The sequence below is a fragment of the Taeniopygia guttata genome, chromosome 1 (genome assembly GCF_048771995.1).
Source record: "Taeniopygia guttata chromosome 1, bTaeGut7.mat, whole genome shotgun sequence".
NCBI classification, from domain to species: domain Eukaryota; kingdom Metazoa; phylum Chordata; class Aves; order Passeriformes; family Estrildidae; genus Taeniopygia; species Taeniopygia guttata.
The window spans coordinates 111,951,940-111,974,934 of record NC_133024.1 but is presented as its reverse complement, the minus strand read 5'-3'; the positions used below and the strand labels follow the sequence as shown (position 1 = coordinate 111,974,934).

General features: G+C 40.6%; 1 protein-coding gene and 1 long non-coding RNA gene across 5 annotated transcripts in view; one reads left to right on the top strand and one right to left on the bottom strand.

Moving 5' to 3' along the window:
* The window catches only part of DSCAM (DS cell adhesion molecule), a 462,695-nt gene that overhangs the window by 163,793 nt on the left and 275,907 nt on the right, over positions 1-22,995 (bottom strand). For 3 of the 4 annotated variants that reach the window (XR_012058288.1, XM_030283877.4, XM_072935734.1), the window contains exons 5-8: positions 18,809-19,087; positions 14,086-14,361; positions 11,004-11,300; positions 9,917-10,192 (exon numbers count right to left, since the gene is read on the bottom strand). Coding sequence is in view for 3 of the 4 variants with exons in the window: in XM_030283877.4 (XP_030139737.1) it covers positions 9,917-10,192; positions 11,004-11,300; positions 14,086-14,361; positions 18,809-19,087 (1,128 nt within the window). In the remaining variant the exon portion in view is untranslated. Of the gene's footprint in view, positions 1-9,916; positions 10,193-11,003; positions 11,301-14,085; positions 14,362-18,808; positions 19,088-22,995 lie in introns of those variants that run through there. The other variant, XM_072935732.1, reaches the window with a different exon arrangement.
* Positions 20,381-22,995, top strand: part of LOC121470902 (uncharacterized) — a 33,241-nt gene continuing 30,626 nt past the window's right edge. Inside the window, exon 1 of the long non-coding RNA XR_005982184.2 lies at positions 20,381-22,488. This is a non-coding gene — a long non-coding RNA (uncharacterized lncRNA). The remainder of the gene's footprint in view (positions 22,489-22,995) is intronic.

Sequence of the window (22,995 nt, the reverse complement as noted above, 5' to 3'; positions counted from 1 at the left end):
GAAATCCTTCCCTGGGAGGGTGGGCAGGCCCTGGCACAGGTGCCCAGAGCAGCTGTGGCTGCCCCTGGATCCCTGGCAGTGCCCAAGGCCAGGTTGGACACTGGGGCTGGAGCAGCCTGGGATGGTGGGAGGTGTCCCTGCCATGGCAGGGGTGGCACTGGATGGGCTTTAAGGTCCCTTCCAACCCAAACCATTCTGTGACTTATAATTCCATGACTCTAGGCCCCCCAAAGGACTAAGGCCTTGAGAAAAAGCCACGTTCAAATATTTGTGCAGATTCACCTCACAGTGCAAGAGGCTGACAAATACAATTTTGGTATTAACTCCACAGCTTCCATTTGATGAGGGGAAGTTATGACCATGCTCAGCTGCCACAGAGAGGTGACATCAGGGACAGGACAAGACAATTCATCCTCTCAGGCCTTCACTGGCTTTTCCCAAGAGTGTCTCACTGCCTGGGTTTGGGAAAAGTGCCACTGCCATCCATTTTTCTCACAGGCTGTGACTTTTTCCTGGCTGCCATCGCTCTAATTGCTACAACCTGTCCTTTGGCATTCTGAAAACCTGGTAGACAAGGCATAGAAAAAAAAGAAACTTGGTATAAATTACTGTATTTATTTGAACTTTGAGCACTACCTGCTTGTTCACTTGGGGACTTTTGCTGTCACAAAGTGAGGCAAAATACCTGCAGTCTGTTGGAATTGCCTTGGCCCAGCTAACTCAATTACATGAGATATCTCAGATTCTTTCTACATCAGCAGAAAAAAATTTCTCTTAGCATTTAATGATGAACAGTTCATAATATGAATGGTAATGAGAAATTACCTGAATGTGTCTTTAAAAAGGTTTTGCCATAAATTTTCCCCTTGATAAGTATAAATACCTGCTAAATGCCAAGTCCTCCCCTTACTACAATGCCCAACACATTTCTGCCCAAAACCTTCTTTTTGTCTCAGACACCATTACTGAAAAATATGCTAAAATTCACAACAGGGTGGCAAATTAGTTTTGTATTTTCTGCTGAGTGTGTAAAAATTTGAGCCAATCTTTCACAGACAAAATGATATCAAAAGTCAGACAAAATATTGCCCAAGGGTTATAATGTGCATCTTCACTCTCCATCTCCCTGATGAAGAAAACAAGGAGAAAGATCATTAGGTGACATTGAAATGTTTTTCAGAAAATATTGATTTGCAAGGCTGAATTTACCAGCTCTAAAATATAAGTAGCAGCCTGCAGAGTATTTCACAAATTGACTGAAATATTTTTAGGCAGCACATTATCCTTCTATTCAGGTTTTCAAGATACAGAGGAAACCAACATTTCCACTTCATAAAATATAATGTATATTCAACTTGCAGCAGCTTGCAGTCCTGACGAGGAGCTTATTTTAAAAGCCAATGTGTAATTTAAAAATCAGTACTTAGAAGAATGTAAATAGTCTTGCAGAAACTTTGAAGTATTGAAGAATGTTTTTCAGCTATGGTATTCACCAGTTTAAATTGATAAAGGAAGATTTTGGTGAGCCATCATCTCATTGAAAATGATATTTGGTGAGCTATCTGCTTGTTTAAAGAAGGAAATGACCACCAAAAAAATCACATATTAAAAATTTATGATGATATCTGGCAAATAATTTCTGAAATATAATTTTTTTTGTCTCTATCACTATCTGCAGTGAAAAGTAGAGATATATCCTTGATAGAAGAAAATATCAAGCTGGATTAACCAACATGAGGAGTTTTTTTTGCACAGTAAAGCTGTACCATTGCCAAAGACCAGTAAAAAAATAAGAGGGGTATATAGTACTTTGGAAGAGAAAATTTACAGTAGGACAGATGCATTTAAAACCTGTTTAAAATACTTCAAGGCGTGTTTATGTATTTTCCTTCTCTATATGTAGCTTTAGCTTGACCATATTTCAGAGCTTGCATTTGATTTTTTGGTGAAATGTTGCTATTTTATATATAAGTTGTGTATATATATATATATAATATATAAGTTTATATATATTATATATAAATTTTTAATATATATAATAGTCTTTGTGCTTGTGTACCTGGAAGGGATATTTCTTTCTCTACCCACAACGGGCAGAAGAGTGAAAATCTCTGCTTCATGCCACCAATTGCTGTGTCCTGGGAATGCTTTACTGATGAGCGCTTGAATTAAGTGTCTATTCAAGAAGAAGATCATGGGTCAGCCTCATTAGTGCTAATACAGGAAGATTTAAATTATGTTTTTGTGCCCTAGCAAGGTCTTCTGTACCTCTGGGGGACTGCTGGAAAGGAGGGCAGGGAGGGCTTCCACGCTGCTCTCCATTAGTAGAGGAACATCCTTAATTTCTTGCCCTCTGTTCCATGGGAGTTTTGCTGGGAGGAGCTGCTGAGATGATTCACTAAGACAGAGCATCCTGCAGATCTCCTGTTTCCTGCAGCAGCTGGCTGAACATGGTGTTCTGCACAGCAAAGCGAGAATCATCCCCTGCTTTATCATTATAAACAGCTCCCTGATGGGTTTTCTTGCAACAGCACTGTTGCAGGGGCTGTTTCTGCAATATAAAATACTTTTGGCAATGAATATTTTTGGCTGTTGCAAAATCACAACCACCAGGCTATGCAGTCTCTTAGGGCAGCTGTGTGACCCCAGTTTTTGTGCACTGGGAGTGAAAAAGCCAAAATTATTTTGTCTCTGCACAAGCCCTAGCCATGCTCTAGCAATTTTTAGGTTTTCACAGCTAGCACAATCCCCACTCCCCTTTCCTGCCATTGAACACTCACAGGCTTCCTGATGCTATGGTGGGGCTTCTCCAAAAGGAGAGAGCATTTAAAATGTTGCGTAGAAACCAAAAGTGCTTTTAAATCGCGTCTCATCCATCTATGAAACCTTCTCCTTTGTGAGGGGAAAAGTGCAAGCCCTTATCATCCTGAAACACCCTGCAAATCTGGCCATGGTGGGGAGCTCACTTCCCTGCCCAAGGGGATGCATTTCCTATTTATTTGTAAGAGAGAAAACCTTGATTTGAAGATAAGACAGCAGCTGCAGGAGTGTTTCATGCAACAAGCTGATATCTTCATTGGTAAACTGCTTCCTAATTAAAGTCCTAATTTTGGAACCTGCTCCAGAGATATTGCCCTTGTTCAGCCCCTACCTGATCTAAAGTGATCTTTGTCCTCAGGTATCACTGTGAAAAGTCCAACTAAATCACTGGAGCCACAAGATGATTGACAAAATAAACACAGAAAAAGAGCAAGAACATGCCTTCTTAAAAATCTTAAGTAAATAAATCTGCACTCTTAGAGAGAGAAGAGGGCCAGTTTTTGATACACCCATATATAGTATGCAAAGCATCTTGAACTCCTTAATTGAGACACTTGTTGAAGTATTAAGGCTTATTTCACATTTTTTTGCATAATTCACCCATCACAGACATAAATTATGTTTGAAATATAGAAGATATAAGACTTTGAACAAATCCAGAGAGTTTTAATTTAGATTTAAGTGAAAAGTTTTAGGTTTGTGCATACTAATTCTTTGTCATGAATACTGGGATAGTGGGGAAACAACTTTAACAGAAATTTTTGGGTGACCATTTCTGCAGTGTCAGGGGTGAAGTCATTATAGTAGTTAAACTAGAAGTGGACTGGTGCAAAGTAAATCATATTCAGATGACACTTGTGAGACTTTAAATAATGCAAATCAGTTATTTGGGTGCAAAGCTGGCCTGAAGCTGCTGTATGCTAAAAAAAAAAAAAAAAGAAATAAAAAATTTACACAGACCTGGCAAGAATATCAGCCTGTTCCAGTCTTATCTTCAGGAATTTCTACAGGTTAGACACACTTGAAACATTGCTATCAAAGTGCATATTCCATTACATCAGGTTCTGCCACTGCTTGCCCCCCAAAACTACTCCCTGTGCCCATGATATGACCTCAGGAGAATTCCTAAGTGCATTTTCCAGGATGTTTTGCACGATGGCACATTCTCACCCACTCTGACCACATGGCCCTGGTGTGATTCCTGTACATGACAACTTCAGTCACTTTGAGAGATCTGAGCATTTCTTTCCAAGGAAGTTGTGACAAGTTTGAAGGCATCTGAAACCATATAGTGTGGAGGAGTGGAAAAAAGGCAGAAAGTGATATAATGAAAGAAATAGCTGAAAGATGTCAGGGCCAGAAGTTTGTGGTTTTTAGTGGTTTGTTTTTTTGGGTTTTTTTGTTTTTTTTTTTTTTTTTTTTTCTTTTTTTTTTTTTTTCTGATTCAATCTATTGGCAAAGTCAGTCGGTAGGACAGGTAAAATCTGAGATTTGTGAATGAAGCTGAACTCCCACTTGCCATAATCCACACTTCCAGGCTGCAGCATGCACAGATTAGCAGATTGTTTGAATGCACCACAGTTCCAGGAACCCTGCAAAGATTTCCAGTGATGTTTTTTCCCTTTTGTGCCTATATATTTTTCACTAGCTAAACCAGCCCTCCCTGAACTGATTTGCAATGCAAATTCACCAACAGTATTTCAGATATTAGGAAAAGCTAGACACTTCCCAGGAAAGATGAGGAGAATCTATTCAAAGAGTTGCAAACATGAAGCTATTTAGAAGTTTGGTTTGCTTGTATTCTAACATGAAACAAGGATGGCACAATTCCTTTCTGTGGTTCACAACAGGTGAGGTGCTCACTTTATATACAAGAAAATACAATGAAAATTGTATTTCTAAATCAATGAAATACATAAGCTCGACAAGATCAGAAACAGTCCTTTTGAACACCACATTTTTGATTTTAATGCTGCTGCACCCTTCCCTCTCAGGGGCTTCTTTTTCAATTAATTCCTGTTGGAGAAGTGTGAATAGCAGCAGGCTGTTTACATGAGAATGTGTCCCATGAGACTGATGACAAGAAAATCATCACTTACTACTGATGGCTTTTACTGTAGCTGGGAAAACTATTACTATAAATTGCATAATAAAAAAATGGAGATAATAACTCACTCCTGTTCTTAAAAGCTCTGAGATCTACTAAAATGCTGTAAAAGATATGTTGCTATTATTATTTTAACATCTTTCCACTTTATTGTGTTTTTTTTTTTTTCAATGGAAATATGAAAATTAGAGATAGAGTGGGTAAGATAACCTCTTTCTTTGTTTGCTAACACTTCCCATGATAAGACTATTTTCATTTGCTTGCAGTTTGATTTTTGTTTGGGTAGCAGTTTTCCAGGCCTGGTATTTGCCTCAGGCTGAGTCATTTCAGCTGGAAGGTTTCAACTACAATTCTTTGGCCATTTCCAAGAATAAGGTGGAAGAGTGGGAAAACTGAGACATGGTGAATATCAATTCTACCATAAAACCAGAAAAAAACCCAAAACAAAGGTATTGTGAGAACCTGAGAAGTCCCACCTGCCCTGTGGATTTAGCAGCATGGATTTCAAATTCAGGTGGTGGCACCAGCCTCAGATGTTTTTACTACACCCCTAAAAAAGTCATCACAATGGTGCCCAAATTCTGCATTCTGAGCAAAACCAAGTCAATAAATAAACAAAACCCCCACATGATCAGATGTGGAGAGGACATTTTGCAGTGACAGAGTCCAAGCAGCACTGAGCAAATCCCAGCACTGCCTGTAAGTGGCTGAGTCAGTCTGGTGAGATTTCAGAAATCAGGGCACATTTGTCACTCCAGTGCTTGAACTTGAAGGATGGCAGAGAGGACTGGAATTGGAGGCTGGGAAAAAGGCTGGGGTATCCAAAGGGAAAGGGTAGTTTTGAGCCTTGAGAACAAGGCAGTGTGGAAATGAGAGGTGAGATGATAAACATTTTGAGTTCAGATTGATTTTGGAAGCCAGATGAGAAGAGCCAGGACTTGGGAAAGGAGGAGCTGGAGAAAATGGAGGAGGACAGATCATTCTGAGAAGGAATGAACAGAAAATATGCATCTTCTACAGAATATTCTTCTCTTTAGGTTCTCTGACTCCAACAGTCCTCTGCCTTTGGCAAACGTGTACAAACCCCTCTGGCAAGCCACGAGAGCTGGGCTGAACACAGAGCAACAAACTGGTGCTGCTAAGAATAATTCTGTTCTTGGCAAGAACATGTGCAGTATCCTTAACAAGGCTAATCTCAATTATTTCTGATGCTGGCAGTTAACTGCTGTTCCCAGTTTGCAGGAAGCAGGAGAAAGGGGTTTCAGTTTACTTTACAAAAAAAACCCTAAAAATAAAATTACACCTAACATAGGCCAAAGCAAAACATGCTGAAAAAGTTTTATTACAGTTGCAAAGGTGAGTGATCAGCAGGTATGGAATACAGAAATTAAGTATGTAAGTACAGTTGTAGTCTCCCACTGTTACTTGTGCATTACAGGGTGAGTAGTTTGCATGGCTTTCTGTCAGAACTAAGAACTGGCCAAATCATTTGTCTAAATACAAAAAAAAAAAAAATAATGCCAAGTTGGCTTGATTTCCAAAAAGCACTGTTAGGACTAAGGCATGGTTCCATGGGAGTTAAATCTGCCAAGCAGAAACCTGCACGTTCTCCTGCCAGCTCATGCACTCAGCTCCAGCAGCCAACTCAGGGGACTGCTGCCTTCCAAATCCAGATTTTGGGAGAGACAAGGGGAAGGCAAGAGCCTGGGGGAGAGGGCAGGGCAGGAATGCCACATTTCTGTGGGACAGAGTTATTTGGAGCCTGCAGACCTCTGGTGTAGTGGCTATGCAGACGACGGCAGCAGTTATTCCTAAAAATGGGTCAATGGATTCCACGTGGTGTCTCGTTGATTGTTCTGATCAGCAGGGCAAAGAAGCAGAGGATCTAAGGTCAAATAGCACAGAAGGGTGGTGAGATTTCAGAAATCAGGGCAGATTTGTCACTCCAGTTCTAGAACCTGAAGGATGGCTCCCAAGCTTCTGCCTTTCCCAGAGCCTGCCAGGTGGGAGAATGCACAGCAAGGCTCTGAGAGCCCCTCTCAGGTTCTCTGGCAGCCAGGAGTTCATTTAAAATTACTGTCAAGAAATGTTCAGTTCTCCTCTCTGTGACCTTATCGTGATTTCTGAAGGATGATTTCACTTTCATTTGGATGTTTGCAAATGTAAAAATACTCTGCAGAGTGGACAGCACTCTTGTATTTGATGGCACGCTCATGGTGTTGCACGTTTTTATTTAAATGCTGCTTTAAGCAAGTCTTCATCCAAGCCAGAACCAGGATGCTTCACATGCTGGAGGATTTGGAAAGTGGAAAGTAAATGTGGCAGAGAGCTGCCAATTCTAAAAACCAGTTGTTTGCCTAATGCAGATAAACGCTGCCCCGTAGAGCCAAATTCTGCATTTACCTTTGCCACAGATCTGTCAGATAAAGCTAATTAAATTACTTAAATCTGTCTTTCCCAGGGGGTTGCTAAGCTGGGTGATGTGACTGCTCTGAAGGATGAAACAGAACTCTCAGGAGCAACTTCATTTCAATGGGAGCAGAGCTTTGAACATATAAATGCTACATAATGAACATATAAATGCTACAGGTGAACTGGAAAAATTAAGCTATAAGCTTCTGAAATTGAATATACAAAAAAAAATGTGTGGATATTCTTGAGTTCAGTTTGTGCTTTATTGCCATTTTTCCTGGTGACCCAGGTGGCTTTTGAAAATGAAAACATTGTTTCTGAAACATTCTGATACCACAGAGGTGATAAACTCATGAGGAAATTAATAATTATGTCCTCAGAATAGAACACAGACAGGAAAAAAACCCACTAAGTAACAGCTTGTTCAGTGTCATCTATTCTGAGTTACCTTTCAGGTGAGTGGTTTGAGGTCACCCACAAAGCTTGTAGCAGAACTGAGAGCAAAGCAAAGCACTTGTCATACTGAGGATGGACAATAATTCCCCCTCTGTTTCTCTGGAAAAAAATAGTTATACTGATGGTAGGAAAAGCTGAACTGTAAATAAGGGTATTTGAGCATTGATTTTAATGCCTCTTACAATGTCATACTTTAACCTCTAGTATACAAGCTGGGCCATATTTTGTATTTTTATGTTATCAAGTAGAAGTGCTTAAAAACTCATCCCATTAGGTTTGGAATCTACAAAAGGAATAGGCAACACACAAACACACATTAATAATATTTTAAAGCATCAGGCCACTTTTGACTCCCCACTAGTATGTTGGATAAAATCTGCTGTGGCATTGTTGACCTCAGGCTACAACAGCAGAACATTGAGAACTGTTCAGGTCTGACCTAAAAACCTCACCTGTGACATTTTGGGCTCTGTAGATGAAGTCAGGCTATTAACCTTATTTTCAAATTACAATGTCTTTCCAAGGCTTGGAGCAACCTGGTCTAGAGAGGAAGTAAAATCAAGGAAGTAAAATCACTGACAAAATTTACAGCTCAATCCAAATTGCTAGAGCTGGCAATCTGCTTTCTAGGGGAGGAATTATCAAGTTGGAAACTGTAACCTAATGGAAGAATAGGCAGTATTTCACCTGAGATACCAGTTAGTGTTCTCAGTGACTGGCATTGTTTTGATCTCAATGCCTATGAATGCTGGATTTGTTTTGTCTGGCTACAGTCATTTTGACAGTCATTTGAAAAATGGTATCATTTAAGAGGCAGCTTTTCCCCACCAGAATTTCCGTGGTGGTCTCTTAGTGCAGCAGCAACACAGTGACTGATTTGTCATTCAGCTCCTAAACTGTATCAACAGATCTGTGATAGCATTGTAATGTCAAGCAAAGACCAACACACATGAAAACAAAAGGTGATGTTTTTTTATGCCACAGCTTGTGACCAGTGCCCATGATGGCCTCAGGTGTGGGGGATGTCATGCCTTTCAGAGTCCAAATTGCTCATGGCTTAAAGCTGATCCCTTAAACTCTTGGAAAAAAATAGCAATTGCATCACTCCCAAGTGCTAAGGGCAAAACTAACAGAGCAGAAGGAAGTTGAGATCATATGACTGTAACAAAGTCATTTTACCTTACTGTTCTCTGCATCTTATCTGAGAATGGATACAAGATTCAACCTCCTTCCTTCCTCTCCTCTGCCTCCACAAAAAAAACCCCAAAAAACCCCCCAAAACAACAAAAAAAACAGCCCAGGAAAAATTTCTAATAACTTCAGGAACAGTGAAATTATGCCCCAATTCTTCCTACAGATTCACATAAAGTGCAGTATTTAGTGGCCCCATTGCTCAAAACTAGGTGCTAGTGCAATCAGGTTTTCTGTCTTTTGTATCCTCATGAATAGGTCTGAACATTGCCAATGTCAGAACAGTCAGGACACAATGGTAAAAAATTCCTATTCTCAGTCTCTTTCTGAAGTCTTTCAGGGCCATCTGAACATCCTTGTTTTGGACTGTTTGAATAGATTTGAAGCATCCTATTAGAATTTCAAGTCACATTTATTTACAGTGTTACCTTTCTAAGCATGAAGAGCACCCAGATAATCACTTAATAAGAGGAAAGCAAGGTTAATGCTTTTAGTTCCTGTCTCTGCTTGGTGGCAAATGTGCAGACATTAAAATTCTCATCTCATGTTTTAAAAGCCAGGAAGTCACTGGCTAATGAAAATTGGAACTTTGTTGTCCGGTAGAAAATCAGTCGCCAGTGAGACGTGTGTGACAAACCATTAATTTCCTGATTTAGTTGTAGTGAAAAGTGCTCATAGCAAACTTGAGCTGCAAGGCCCCCACTCAGAAGCAACAAAAACAACGAGGACCAACTGAGCCAAGGACGGTAAAAGTCAGGAGAGAACAAGACACAATGACTGATTATCTCTGTGTCATCATTAAAAATAAACACAAATCTGGATTAACCACCTCAAACCGCTCGTTATCTGCCTGCCGGGACAATCCCATGTGCGCAATTCCACCAAGGACCCGGCAATTAGCCGGGCTCTGCTCTTCCCAGCTGTCCTCACCTTTCACCGTCACGTGCACGCTCTGGCTGGTGGACAGCTGGGGCTGGACCAGGACATTGCAGGTGTACTCGCCCTCGTCCACCTCCTTCTGCACGTCCGAGAGCTTCAGCGTGCCGTTGTTCTCGAACGCCACTTGGCGATGGTTGAAGGGCAGCAGGTTGGAGTTCTTGTACCACTTGATGGAGTAGTAGGGATACCCGATGACCCTGCAGTGGATGTAGGTGTCCCTCCCAGCGATGGCCGTGATGTTCTTCATGGGCCGAATGCTCGCTGGCCCTGCCAAGGCAAGGAAAGGAGCTCTTGAAGACAATTTAAAGGCACATTTGCTCGGGGGAATGTGTTTAATTTTTTCTGGATATACAGATGTTAATGGATGCGGCTCGCGCCGCACTTCTTTGCGTTTGACAGATATTTACTTTTAAAAGCTACTTAAGCAGTTTCCCTAATCTTTGTATGCTCTACTTTTTCCTTACCCTGCAGCATCCATGCTAATTATGTGGGGGTATATATTTGTGTTATCCAATACTTGCCTGATAAAATCTTTGCTGTATTACAAATTAAAAGGCTGAGTGTGATTTAATTAATGTGAAATAACAACACTGATATGGAGCTAGACTCCTGTTACACATAAGAACACTGAAACAATTAGCTATTTTATTTGCTATGTATATGAAGTATATATATATATACCCAGAAGGATGGGTATTATGCCATGTAGAGGCAGAAATTCAAGCTAAAGTTCTGTATACATGAATAATTACAATGGATGTTGGACAAGTAAAGGAGGAAAGGAAAAGGAAAACAAAACATGCACAGCAGGACTAAAGCAAAGAGACTGTGAACTAGTAGAGATGGGTATAGACTAAAGGACACAAGCCAAAGGGTTCTTCCAATGTTTAACCATACCATACACTTTCTAGATGGGGCTGGAGAGGCAGGGTGGGAATAGAGAGCAGGGGGAGAAAAGGAGAGGACAAAAACAGTAAGTTGGTTTTTGGCATTCCAAAATCTCATCACATGCAACAATCTTCTTCTCCACTACAATGAGTTATGTGTGTTTTTTTTGAGGAGCTGATTTGACAAGCACCTCTTACGTTTATTCGAGCCTGGTACAGGACGACTCCCGCAGAGTTGTTGGCAGTGCAGCGATAAACTCCTCCGTCCCGGACCTGGGTGTTGGAGATGTTCAGGTAACTGACCACGTTGCCCTCGGACGTGATGATCTGGCTGATCCGGTGGCTGCCGTCCTTCACGATGGGATCCTCGTCCAGTGTCCAGGTGATGGTGGGCAGGGGAGTCCCCTTCACGTTGCACATCAGGGACACTGGCTCTCCTGGGCTCACCACTTTCTCGCTGAAGGCGGAGATGATTTTGGGAGTTCCGTCTGCCGAGGGAGAGAAAAGCAGAAACACAGTGCTTATGCGGTGTAAAGCTTGACCCTTCTACCCTGCAGCATATCCCATGAGCCAAGATCTTTTTTAGAAGCAACAATTTTCCAGGATGTAACCCTAATTATTGAGAGAGGGAAATAAATTCTGCCAATAGAGGACTTAAATGACCCTTTGCTTATAGCAAGTTTCTTTAACATCTTCTGGGAAACCTGGTAATGGCTCTGCTGTAGGATAAGCTCTTGAATAGGATCAGGCATCTCTATGAACTACTCTGTTCCTGCAGAAAAGTTTCAAAACTATACAGAGTTCATTATAAAAGATATACAGCAAAACCTCAACGCATTTGGAGTTTCTCTTCTCCTTGTAGATTTTAGCTCCTTGGGAAGTTAAGGATGCATCCTGTTTCCAAGATCCAGGCACAACTTGCATAGGCTGATTTCACAGCAGTTTAGTCCTGACATGCAATGCCCCATTTGAGAAAGTATTAAATGAAGCTTTTCTGAATACAGATTGCCAGTAACAGCAGTGATGCCAATTTCTGTCAGCAGTCATTTTGTGCTACAGATAAATATTTCTCTGAATGAGAGTGTTCAAACACTTTATTTTGTGAACTGTTTCTCAAAATACTCAGCCTGTACCAGGGAAATGAATAAAGAAAATGGGTGGGCATAGAAACTTTGTGATTAAATATCCATCATCCCTCCAGAGAGTTAACTGGGGTAACATTTAGGAGTGCTGACACCCTGGTATTATTAGGAAGTCCTTTCTATGGTCATGCAGTGTGTGTTTGTTTTCCTTTTAAAATGTTACTTTAAAAACAGGGCTGCAAAATTCCCTTGCTTGCCACATGGTAAAAAAAAAAGCAGTGGCATTCTCAGAATGTTGAAAGGCCTCAGCATCCCTGGAAGAGCATTTAATTTTATTTAATTTCATTTTTTTTCCTTTGCCTCCTCTCTCTTTCATTTCTGTTCCATTGGTTATGTGACAGAGTTTCTAATTTATTTATTTATTTTCATTCCTAACTCTTTCCTTTTCCTTTGTGGTGTACTGGATACTGCCACCCCTCAGACAACAGAACAGCAGCAACACACACAAAAAAAGCTTTTTATCCTGAAAGGGAGCTGACATAGAACCAATAAATCTGTGAGCGGGCACACTATATACCTCTGCCACCCCTCCTCCTCTTTTTTTCCCCCCCTTTTTAAAATTCAAGTGACAGGCTTTTTTGTGAGATGAAAGCAGACATTATTTTCCCAGTGAGACCTGAGTGTCTTTGAAATCTTCCCTGCTGTTGCTCTCTGATAACCTGCACTCTCCCGACACCATGATAGATTATCAATATGCTCTTTAGGCTTTCCTAGTCACGGGACATGGTTGCCGAGGTAACTCCGTCCAGGCAGGTAATCTCTTTTTCTTCAACAGAGACTCTAAAAATAGTGTCCATGCCATGCCTGCACCACAGCCTCATTAGAGAGATGCCTCTGTGGAAATTGATGACTTTCCTCACTTGATTATCATGTAGAACATTGTATAAGTTATTTAAGATGATCTCCAAGCCGTCAGCCAATACACCCAACAAGAAATGCAATGTTTGGATTTTTAACAGAGACCTGCTTGGGAAGGATTTTTTTTTTTTTCAAATTGATTTTTCCATTCTCCTATGAGTAGGGCACAATAAACCCCATGGACATTTTTTGTAAACTCCACTGATGCCAAAATTTTTTTTGCTTTTATATATTCTTCATATATAATTATAACTCTGTAGACCATTATTGTATAGTTACAGAGTTCCTAGCTCACTCCAGTACTTTTCCTACCCTGATAGACAGAAAGACAAAACACTTCCCAAAGTCCCAAATCCTATCTTGCTTTTTCCTGGGAACCAAGGATGAGCTACCCTCTCAAGACACTTTCTCATAAAAAAAGCACAGCTAGTAGCAAGAAAGGGGGCCTCCAGAAGAGGTGGAACCAAGGGGGAGAATTGCCTTATTACTTGAGGTTCTAATTGGGAAATTATGCTAATTTGCTAAACTTATAAAACTATATTCACCCTGTGTGAGGAGGGTATTTTTCCATATCTGCCTCTTGAGGCCTCCAATTAAAGACCAGGTCCTATTACCTTCATATTTTTATTATAGATTATCTCCTATACCAATACTGTGTCCAGTCATGGGCCCCTCAGTTTGGGAAGGACATTGAGATGCTTGAACACATCCAGAGAAGGGCAACGAGGCTGAAGAGAGGCTGGGAACATAAACCCTGTGAGGAACCACTGAGGGAGCTGGGGGTGCCCAGCCTGGAGAAAAGGAGGCTCAGGGGTGACCTTGTCACTCTCCACAGCTCCTGAAAGGTGCCTGTGCCCAGCTGGGGCTGGGCTCTTTCTCCAGGCAGCACTGACACAACCAGAGCTCACAGCCTCGAGCTGCACCAAGGGAAATACAGGTTGGATATCAGGGAAAAGCTTTTACAGAAATGGTGATAAAGTTCTGGAGTGGCTGCCTGGGGAGGTGGTGGAGTCACCATCCCTGGGTGTGTTTAACAAAGCCTGGATGTGGCACTGGGTGCCAGGGTTGAGTTGAGGTGTTGGGGCTGGGTTGGACTCAATGATCTTGAAGGTCTCTTCCAACCCAGGGATTCTGTGATTCTGTGAATATTGTCTCAAAAGCGCATTGCTTCATTTCTAGATCTTCAAGGGCATCAGCACTCTAAAACAACAGCGCCAAAGAAGACTTGTGTGCAATTTTGGAAACCAGAACTGCCAGGCAGGTGGAGACTGACCTTCCAGCACCACCTGTACGTAGTCTTGAGCTGACATCTTGTCCTTGCGCACAAAGCACTGGTAGGCGCCGCCGTCGCTCTTGGCCATGCCGTCCATGATCAGGTTCTCGCGGTTGACCCCGGTGATGCGCACGTTGTTGCCAGGGTTGATGATTTCCCCGTTGCGGTACCAGGACAGCTCCTGGTCCTCGGTCCCCGTCACGCTGCAGGACAAGGACACTTGGCTACCGACGCTGCTTTTGACTTTGCGCGGGCTGATGGTGGCTTTGAGTGGTTCTGGAGGTTTGAGTCGAAATAAGGGAGAGAGAAAGGGAAATAGAGGGAGTATTCAGTATAAATGTGCATCTGTGTGCAAGCAACAAATCAAATCTCAGTTAAGGAGAACAATAAAAATCACAGCCGTAGCCTTCTTAAAAGAAAACACCAAAGCAAATAACAGATAACTGTATTGCTCCAAAAAAGCATTTTTGCCACCAACACCCATGACAAAAAAAAAATAGATCTACAGGGATAAATTCAACACTTAATCCCATGCCCAGGTGAACAGTAGGATCAGACCTACAGGTAACACCACTAGTGCTGAGGCATTTAACATGGCACTGAACAGGTTTTGGGAGGGCAGGATGTTATTTCACATTAGCTCAGTGTGGACCTTTGAATCTTGTGCATTAAGTGCATTCCTGAAACTCATTTTCTGGTTTAATTTCTGGCAAAAGGAACCAAGCTTACACTGTCCCAAACTACTCCCTGATGTGAACAAGTGTAATAAATGCCAATTACAAGATTATCTTTCAAGAGTGGAAGATATTAATGCAGGTATACCCGTGGATATCCATCTGATATGTCCACATGGAAGTGTTTTAGTGTGTGGGCTCACCAGATTTTCTGCTTTGATGTGGGAGGATTACAGTATTTTCAAATCAGCCTAAAGAAACAGTGGGACAGGAAAATGCAAGTTTTACTAGGCAAAAAAAAGAGGATGAACAGTACTGCAGAAAAATCATAAATGTAAATGCAAGGAAAACAATCTTTATCCTGCCACCTAGGATTTATCAGCAGTGCAGAACACAGATTTCATCCCATGTCTTGTATAAATTGGTTTGACTTCCTTATAAAGATAAGGGATTGCTATCACCACTGATACTATCTCTGACACAAAATACAGACCATCCTATTTTTTCTTTTAGCAGTTTGCATACACATGCATGTGCACAAGCATACTTAAAAAAGAAAAGGAACTTGTTCACTTAATTAAATATTTTATAACATCAAGGTTAGAATAAATCCATAGTGGTTAAACAGGAACAGAGGCCTGGAAAAAAAAAAAAAAAAAAAAAAAAAACAACAAAACACACAGTGCCTCAGACATTCTAGATTACAGCCAAAGGTCCAAAGCAATAATTGATCCACGCTCAGATGCATGTTAAAAGTCACTGAATATCTCTATTTCCTATAAAAACACTACAAAAGGAAAAAACTGGCAACAATCCATTAAACAAAGTAGTCACACTCAAGTGCATCATTCATATCCCAGAGCCATGGTGATGCAAGCAAGCCACATCCTCCATTGCAGAGGAGGGTAAAATTTCTTTTCCTTCCTGCCAGCCTGATCCAAAGAATTTCCACTGTCTGAGTGCAGAGTCATTAGGAAAAATGCATCACCAGGCACTGGGGATGCTTTGGGTATCATGACTGTACAATTACATCATGTCTCTGCAAGTTTGGACTTTGCATCATACAAGACAGATGTAATTCAACTCTTTTTTTAGGAGTATTTTGATGAATACCTTTAGAAACAAAGCTCCTCAGCTATAACTTGTGAATGGCAGATTTTTAACCTCAGTTTTATTTTGCCCAAAACCATTATGTGCAATTATTTGTGAGGATATTTTTATGGCCTGAACTTCTCACAAACTTCTCCCTTTTCAGTTTGCTAGTCATGCTGTCTAGGTGGAACTGTTAGTTCACAGAGCATTATCTCCATTCCAAGAAATAATTTTGTGGTTTTTTTCAATAGTAGTAGCATAATACTTTTCCAAAGTGGTGCTCCTGAAGTAATAATTATCTTTGTAGAATTTGTGAAACATTCAGAATATTCACACATGAATACTCGACTGAGGGGAAGTATGAGTATTCAATATTACTGAGCACCATGAGTCATGGCAATGAGAGTTTGGCAGCTTTATTTATGAGAACATTTGCAATTTATTTTCCAGCACCCAATTCATGCTTCTAAATTACATATCCTCCATGTGATAAATTATAGAGCTACACTGGAAATTGCATCCATTTACACTTCTGATCGCTCAATTGGCCAACTAACTCATCTCCACAGAGCCTGCTTTGTGTCGTTCCACAACTTTGAGGACTTTAATCATTGCTAGGATAAATTAAGGAAACAGAAAGAACAGCAAGGTAAGATAACAACTTGATACTGATGCCTAAACAGTTTTGCTTTTATGAATTTTTCATATATTTGTAGCTCTGAAGAATATTATCACAGAATTATGTAGCTCCTAGTATTTTTCCCACCCATTCTCTCAAATCTTAGAACAAAAAGCTACCCTTCTAACACATTCCTGAAATACTGTTTTGTCCTATTTCAAGTAGAGGACCTAGAAGAAGATTTTGTTTCACAACTGAGAATCTGAGAAGACATAACAAGAAGTGGGGTAAAGAAGCCCTAGACCTACTCCAAAAATTACCTAACCAACAGCTCTTTAACTGGACAATATTTGTTACGAATACTAATTTGTTAAATTTATAAAATGGTAGAGATCCAGTGTTGGGTGTGCCTATGACCATTGGGATACCTGGAAGCTTCCAATCAAGGTCTGGTTTTTATTTTACTATTTCAGCACTGTTGCATGGGTTTTTCTCTTTTGATATCAGGCAACAACACCAACAATCAACTGTGACAGGACCTTTCATCCCCTGACACAACAAAAGACTTATCTACTTCTCAAAATCTAAACTAGGCCTGAATAGTTTGTATTGTGATGAATTATCTCAGCTGAAAGCACCCTTAGGCAGAAATAAACTGACCTGAATGTATGGGAAAGGATAAGCAGAAATAAGTGACCAACAAACAACTACTTTTGCCATTAATAAGGACCACTATGATTTTCATAAAATCAGAAATCTCTTATATTCTTTCTGAGTGTGTGGAGAGTTCTCCTCGATGCTGAGATGTTGCTATTGAGAGACTTCCCTGGGACTGAGAGAAATTAGGAGACTTCTGCACATTTCACTGGTAGGTGACATTGACTCCTAATCTAAATCTCTAATCTAATCTAATCTAATCTAATCTAATCTAATCTAATCTAATCTAATCTAATCTAATCTCCTAATCTCCTAATCATAATCTAAACTATTTCTTCACTAGCTATAACAGAAGTGCCTTTATTATAATGCACTGTTTTTCTCTACTAATAGTTCTTTTTGTGTTATCCTGTGTGGTAAATCTGTTTAAAGTGTTATGTCTGTTTTCCTTGTGTCTATTCTAAATAATTCATGTTGTAGTAAACCTGAGTGGTCATATGAAGGACTTGTGAGTGAGAGTGGGTTTTGGGGTGCTGGCTGTGGCAGGACATGTCCTCCCTCTCTCTACCATAGATTGTTGGTGCATATGGAAGAGATAACCCAGGTGGGTGAAAGGCCCAAAGGGGTCATTTCTGTCTCCAAAGGGCTCAGGCCCCAGCTAGGAATCAATATCCTAGTCTGGAGAGCAGATGTGGGAAAAGATAAAAGAAAAATAAATATTCTTGACTGAGAGACACTGTTTTACAAAGACTATAAAAGACACACAAATTATCACAGAGGCAGAATCCTCCTACACACACCCTGATAAACATACAGGACTTCTCTCAGGAGTTTGGATGCAGATTTCATGGTTACATTCTTAGGAATTGAGGGAAATTATTTTGATGTGTGCTCCATCACAAATTGGTTGGTAAGAAAATTGGTTCCTAAGTTAAATTATTATTTTCTAGCTGTAAAATTAATGGTATCTTTAGCCTCCTGCTGTATTTATTTACTAGTAGTCTCTTCTGTCCTTATTCCTGTGTGTCACTATTGGACACAAAACGAGTACACAAATGCTTGGTTAAGTTCAAAGGCCAAAAAAGAGAGTGTTTACTTTGAGCATCTGATATTTATAGAATTTCAGAGGTGACCATGGATTGGAGGATGGAATTACTACTTTTTAGCTACACTGGTCAAATTAACAGTCCATAAATTTTCTCTTCCTACAAAGAAGAATGCAAAACAATTATTATTTACGTGAACAGCGTATGAGAACTCCAGTAGAAATATGCAAACAGATCAGAAGGCTAAAGAAGTTTTGTGAGAACTTTAAGACTTTCAAAAGAACTATAAAAGAAAACAACACTTTTAAAAATCAGGGCAACACCTGTGTTGGTTTAAGTCTTGTATATAGTTTAGTTTTAGTTTTATGTCTATTAAATGGATAACTTGTTCTATAATAGACCATATCAACCATTATTGAGGAACTTGCGAATGAGAGTGGGTTTTGTGGTGCTGGCCACCTCAATAAAGCTCCAGAAGCTCAGGCAAAAGGCAGAGACTTATCTAAACCGCCACATTTACTCATAACACTGGTCACCTCCATAAAAGCTGCCGTCCACTGCCAGCAGAGACCTGTCCCAGGCAGGGACTGGTCCGAGCTCTCCCCTGTCACTGGGAACACCAAGCCACGACCTACGTTTGACGTGGAGGCGGCCGATGACCTCGGCGGTGCCGTAGTTGTTCCACACCTCGCAGACGTAGCTGCCCGAGTCCGAGGGCCGCGTGTTCTCGATGAGCAGCCCCGTCACCGTCTGCCGGAAGCGGCTGTCGGGCTCCCAGGGCACGTTGTCCTTCAGCCAGCGGTACTTTGGTGCTGGGTGCCCTGATGCTTTGCAAGGCAGCTCCACTCGCTGTCCTGCCATGGCTTTGCGGTGGTCAAACCCATCTAGGATAGATGGAGCTGAATTCGCTGGGTCTGAAACGGGAAAACACAGAGGAACTCTTTGTCAGCCAGAGACTCAAAATTAACTCACTAAGCAATGTGTCAATATTTTTTTCTCCTGCATTTTCTGACTCGCCTGCCCAGTGTTTTGGGCACTACAGTTTGCTTCTCTGACCCAGCCACCAGTTTGAGTTGTGGTGGCTGGGATCCAGCACCACATGCTGCTAAAGCAACTCATCACTGCTTGGAAATCCTTGCACTGGATTTTTTCCAGGTGGCAAACGTTTTGCTGGTCATCCTTCATGTTCCCTGTGAGAAGCACAGAGAGCCAGAAATGTGTTGCCTTAGCAATTATTGCCACTTCTCAACTAGATTGGAGCCAACACATTGTCCCTTCTCTAGGTGGTCTGAAGGCTTTGAATTAAAGGAGCAATTTATTCCCTTGTCAGGAGACAAATGGGCAAAGGCACAGGGATTTCTATCTGCAGTCAAAATGACAGACAAGCCTTTTCTTCTTCTGTGGGAAAAGAACTTAACGTGACAAGACCAACTTACAGCTTAATAGTGCATCTTTCTGTGCTCAATTTGCTGACAATTGCAGCCCTCACTTGTGCAGCACCTGACACAGATTTATGTATCTCACAGATGTCTGGCAGGATTGCCTTCACCAGAGGTGCATGTACCCATCAGAAATAGTGCTTGCTTTGTAATTTCCAGTTTGAAAATTTTGGAGATAGAGGTTGACACTATTTAAAATTTTTGTGCCGCCCATCCTGGAGCTATTGCAACAAAAAATACTGAACAAATATTTATCAAAATATTTTCTTATCACAGGCACATGCTTTGCTAAGATTTCTGTTTCACAAAGAAACTCCACATGCTGACCAACTCCAATCTGACACACTGACCTCTTTTTGGGTATATCTAATCACAGCTGACTGGATGTAGGTGTGATTGCCACAAATCTGGCATTTTCAAGAGTCATTCTAACTTAGCAAACTCAAATGCTGCTCACAGGGCAGCTGCAGCAGGTTCCTGTGCAGATTTGGAAAATTAAAGGAGCAGTTTATGCTGAATTCAAGCTATTCCAAAAGTAATCAGTACCTGAGCTAGCTGGTTTTAAACGAGCTTAAATATATCTTTATGAATTGCAGCCACAACTGGGAGAGCACCCAGGAAAGCAAACATCTTAAGGCTTTTCAAGGTAAACTATCAATCCAGAAACCAAAACCATGATATTAAAAAATTGACTAAATCTGGTTTGTTGGGGTTTTTTTTTGTTTTGTTTTGTTTTGTTTGTTTGTTTGTTTGTTTGTTTGTTTGTTTTGTGTGTGACTATATCTCGATAAAACCCCCAATATGCCAAGTCCAGTGAAAGGTGACAGCAGAAGTTTTTCTGATTTTTAGGTGCCAGGAAAACACTGAGGCACTGAGGGCAAAGCCACATTCAGCTTGTTGAGTGTCTCATTGGAGGACGTCTGTGGTGGTTAAATGAGTGGTTTTGGATGAATCAGTGGCCTCGAAGTCCACATTTGGCACCAAGATGGGAGAAATTTTTGAGCTTGCCATGCTGTTTATGTCTGGCTCAATGAAAGCACAATCTGCCAGGATGCTGCTGGGAAGGCCAATGTCAATTTGACTAATTGATCAGCCAGCTCTTCTCTCACCCCTTGGGTCATCAGGCATCCCTGTTACCAAGCACAGATTCTTTTGTGGGGAATTAACTGAGAGTAAAACCTGGCAGGCAAGAAATTACAGCTTCTGGCTCTTAAGAAGGTTACATCTACAGGAAATCAATTTCTTCAGATGGAAGTAATAATTACATATTTAAATAATAAAAAAGCATAACTGTCTTTTAGAGGTATTGGCTGTGCATTCCTACTCAAGCAGCACAGTAGATCCTGGATTCTCTATCCCAGGGTCATTTCCCTTTGTTCCTTCTCAATTTGAGCCTTTTCAACAGCAGCACAGCCTGAAGTCCCAGTTGCAGGACAGCTAAACTGAGATTTGCTTATGTAAGGAAGAAAATTTCACCCTGATGTTATAATATATTCCAGTTAAGGGGGAAAAAACCCGAAAAAACCAAAAACCAAACAAAGCACAAAAGAAACCCAAGGGTTCATTTGCAATCACCTGCAATGAGGCAAAAAATACCAAAGTAACATAACCCAGTTCCAATATGTGTATAGCCTCTTTTGAATTATTATTTTACAAACCTTTGACAGTTGGCTGCAAATTACTTCCAGCAAGGACAATGGTGAAAAACTGAAGCAAAAATATTGTTTTAAAATATTCTACTTTGGACCTTCTTTGAAGGACAGAAGAGGAAAATTTTAAAAAGTTTTAAAAATCATAAGGATTTTTCAGAGTGTGGAGGTTAAAAAGCAGTAATGATTTTGGGAGATAGAATTCATGGCAGGACAAAATTTTTGTTGGAAAAGGTCACTATAAGGAGTCTTAGAAATATATTCTGTTGCATGTTAATGGCTTTGGGTTAATTTTATTTAGAAAGGCCATGAGATTTCAAGGAGATATTCTTACTCAAAATGAAATTTGGAACTTCTTTTTTTTTTTATTAATATAGGCAGATTAGTTATTCACCATTTTTGCTAATTTTTTATTTTATTTGCTATTATCTGCACATTACCATTCTCACTGTTTCAAAACAATCGTGAAGCTTAACTTGTGTTAAATGTGGCCAGGAAACATGAGAAGCATCCACCACAAACTATTTCATTCCAAACAAGTGAAGAACAAATATGGATGGAAAAGGCAGGCAAAAATGTAGGTCTCATGCAAGTAGACTTTTCAGAGCTATGTTCATGGATTCTGTGATCCCAGTTCTTAGAGGAGTCAGTCTTTAAAAATACAAATTCCAGTAAAGGAAAAGGAAAACCTGTTAGAGAAATATTAAGGGACAAACTCTGCCCCTGATTGCTGCACTTACTCAGTAGATTAACAGGACTGGAAATCAGAGTCCTGATCAAGAATAATTAATCATGTTGAATTAAAAAAGCCAGTTATTGCACACAGGTAAAATTTGCTAGTTCAATTTGGTCTGTGGAGAAGAATAGAAAAGGCAGCTCCAGACAGAGGACTTCCTTTAGGGTGTTTGTTTGTCCTAAATTTCAAACAAGACAGAGCTTTCATTTCCCCCATTTTGTTCAGTGAGATAACCAGAACTTTTCCTGTGGTAACCAAGATACAAGCCTGATTTTATTTATGTTCCCACTGGCTCAGCCTTAGCGTGATTTCACAAGAAGCAGACCATATTATGGAGCCAGCTGGGAGGGTAGAACCCTGCCTGTTCTCAAAAGACCACAGCAGGCAGATTATTGTCCAGGAGAACTTCTTCATCTGGTTGGGGAAAGCAGAGGCAAGAGTTCTACCCACAGGGGACAGGAATCAAAGGGGGAAACTCCTGGAACTGACTGGTAAGTGATTCTAACCCACTGTTTGTTTTTTTTTTTTTATTATTATTATTATTATTTAATTTTGTAATTTTGAAAAAATTTTTTTTGTTATCATTACTATATTTAAGTACTGGCCTGTATGTTCAGAGGGCTCCAAAATACTTGATTGTATTGAATACAATGCCCATTTTGGAGGAGGGCAAGAGGCAGGTTAATAATGGAAAGCCTTGTGCTCACCTCTGTCTCCCTTAGGGCTCTCAAACAGAGGGGTGGAGATGTAAACCTGACCACTGGAGTCTTATTCTGACAGAAGAGGAGAGGAAAAGGGTCAAAAGGGGAATGACCCCATTGACTGTCAGATTGGGAAAGCCACCAAATCCTGACTGACCTTTAAGGAAACTTAGCAACAGGGAAAAGGAAAAAATGTGGGGCTTTCAGTGGGATGGTGGGGATGATTTATGTAGGGTAAGGATTTGGGGAGAAAGAGAAAATCTGGGATACAGCCCCAGTGAGCTCTGTGGACGTAGG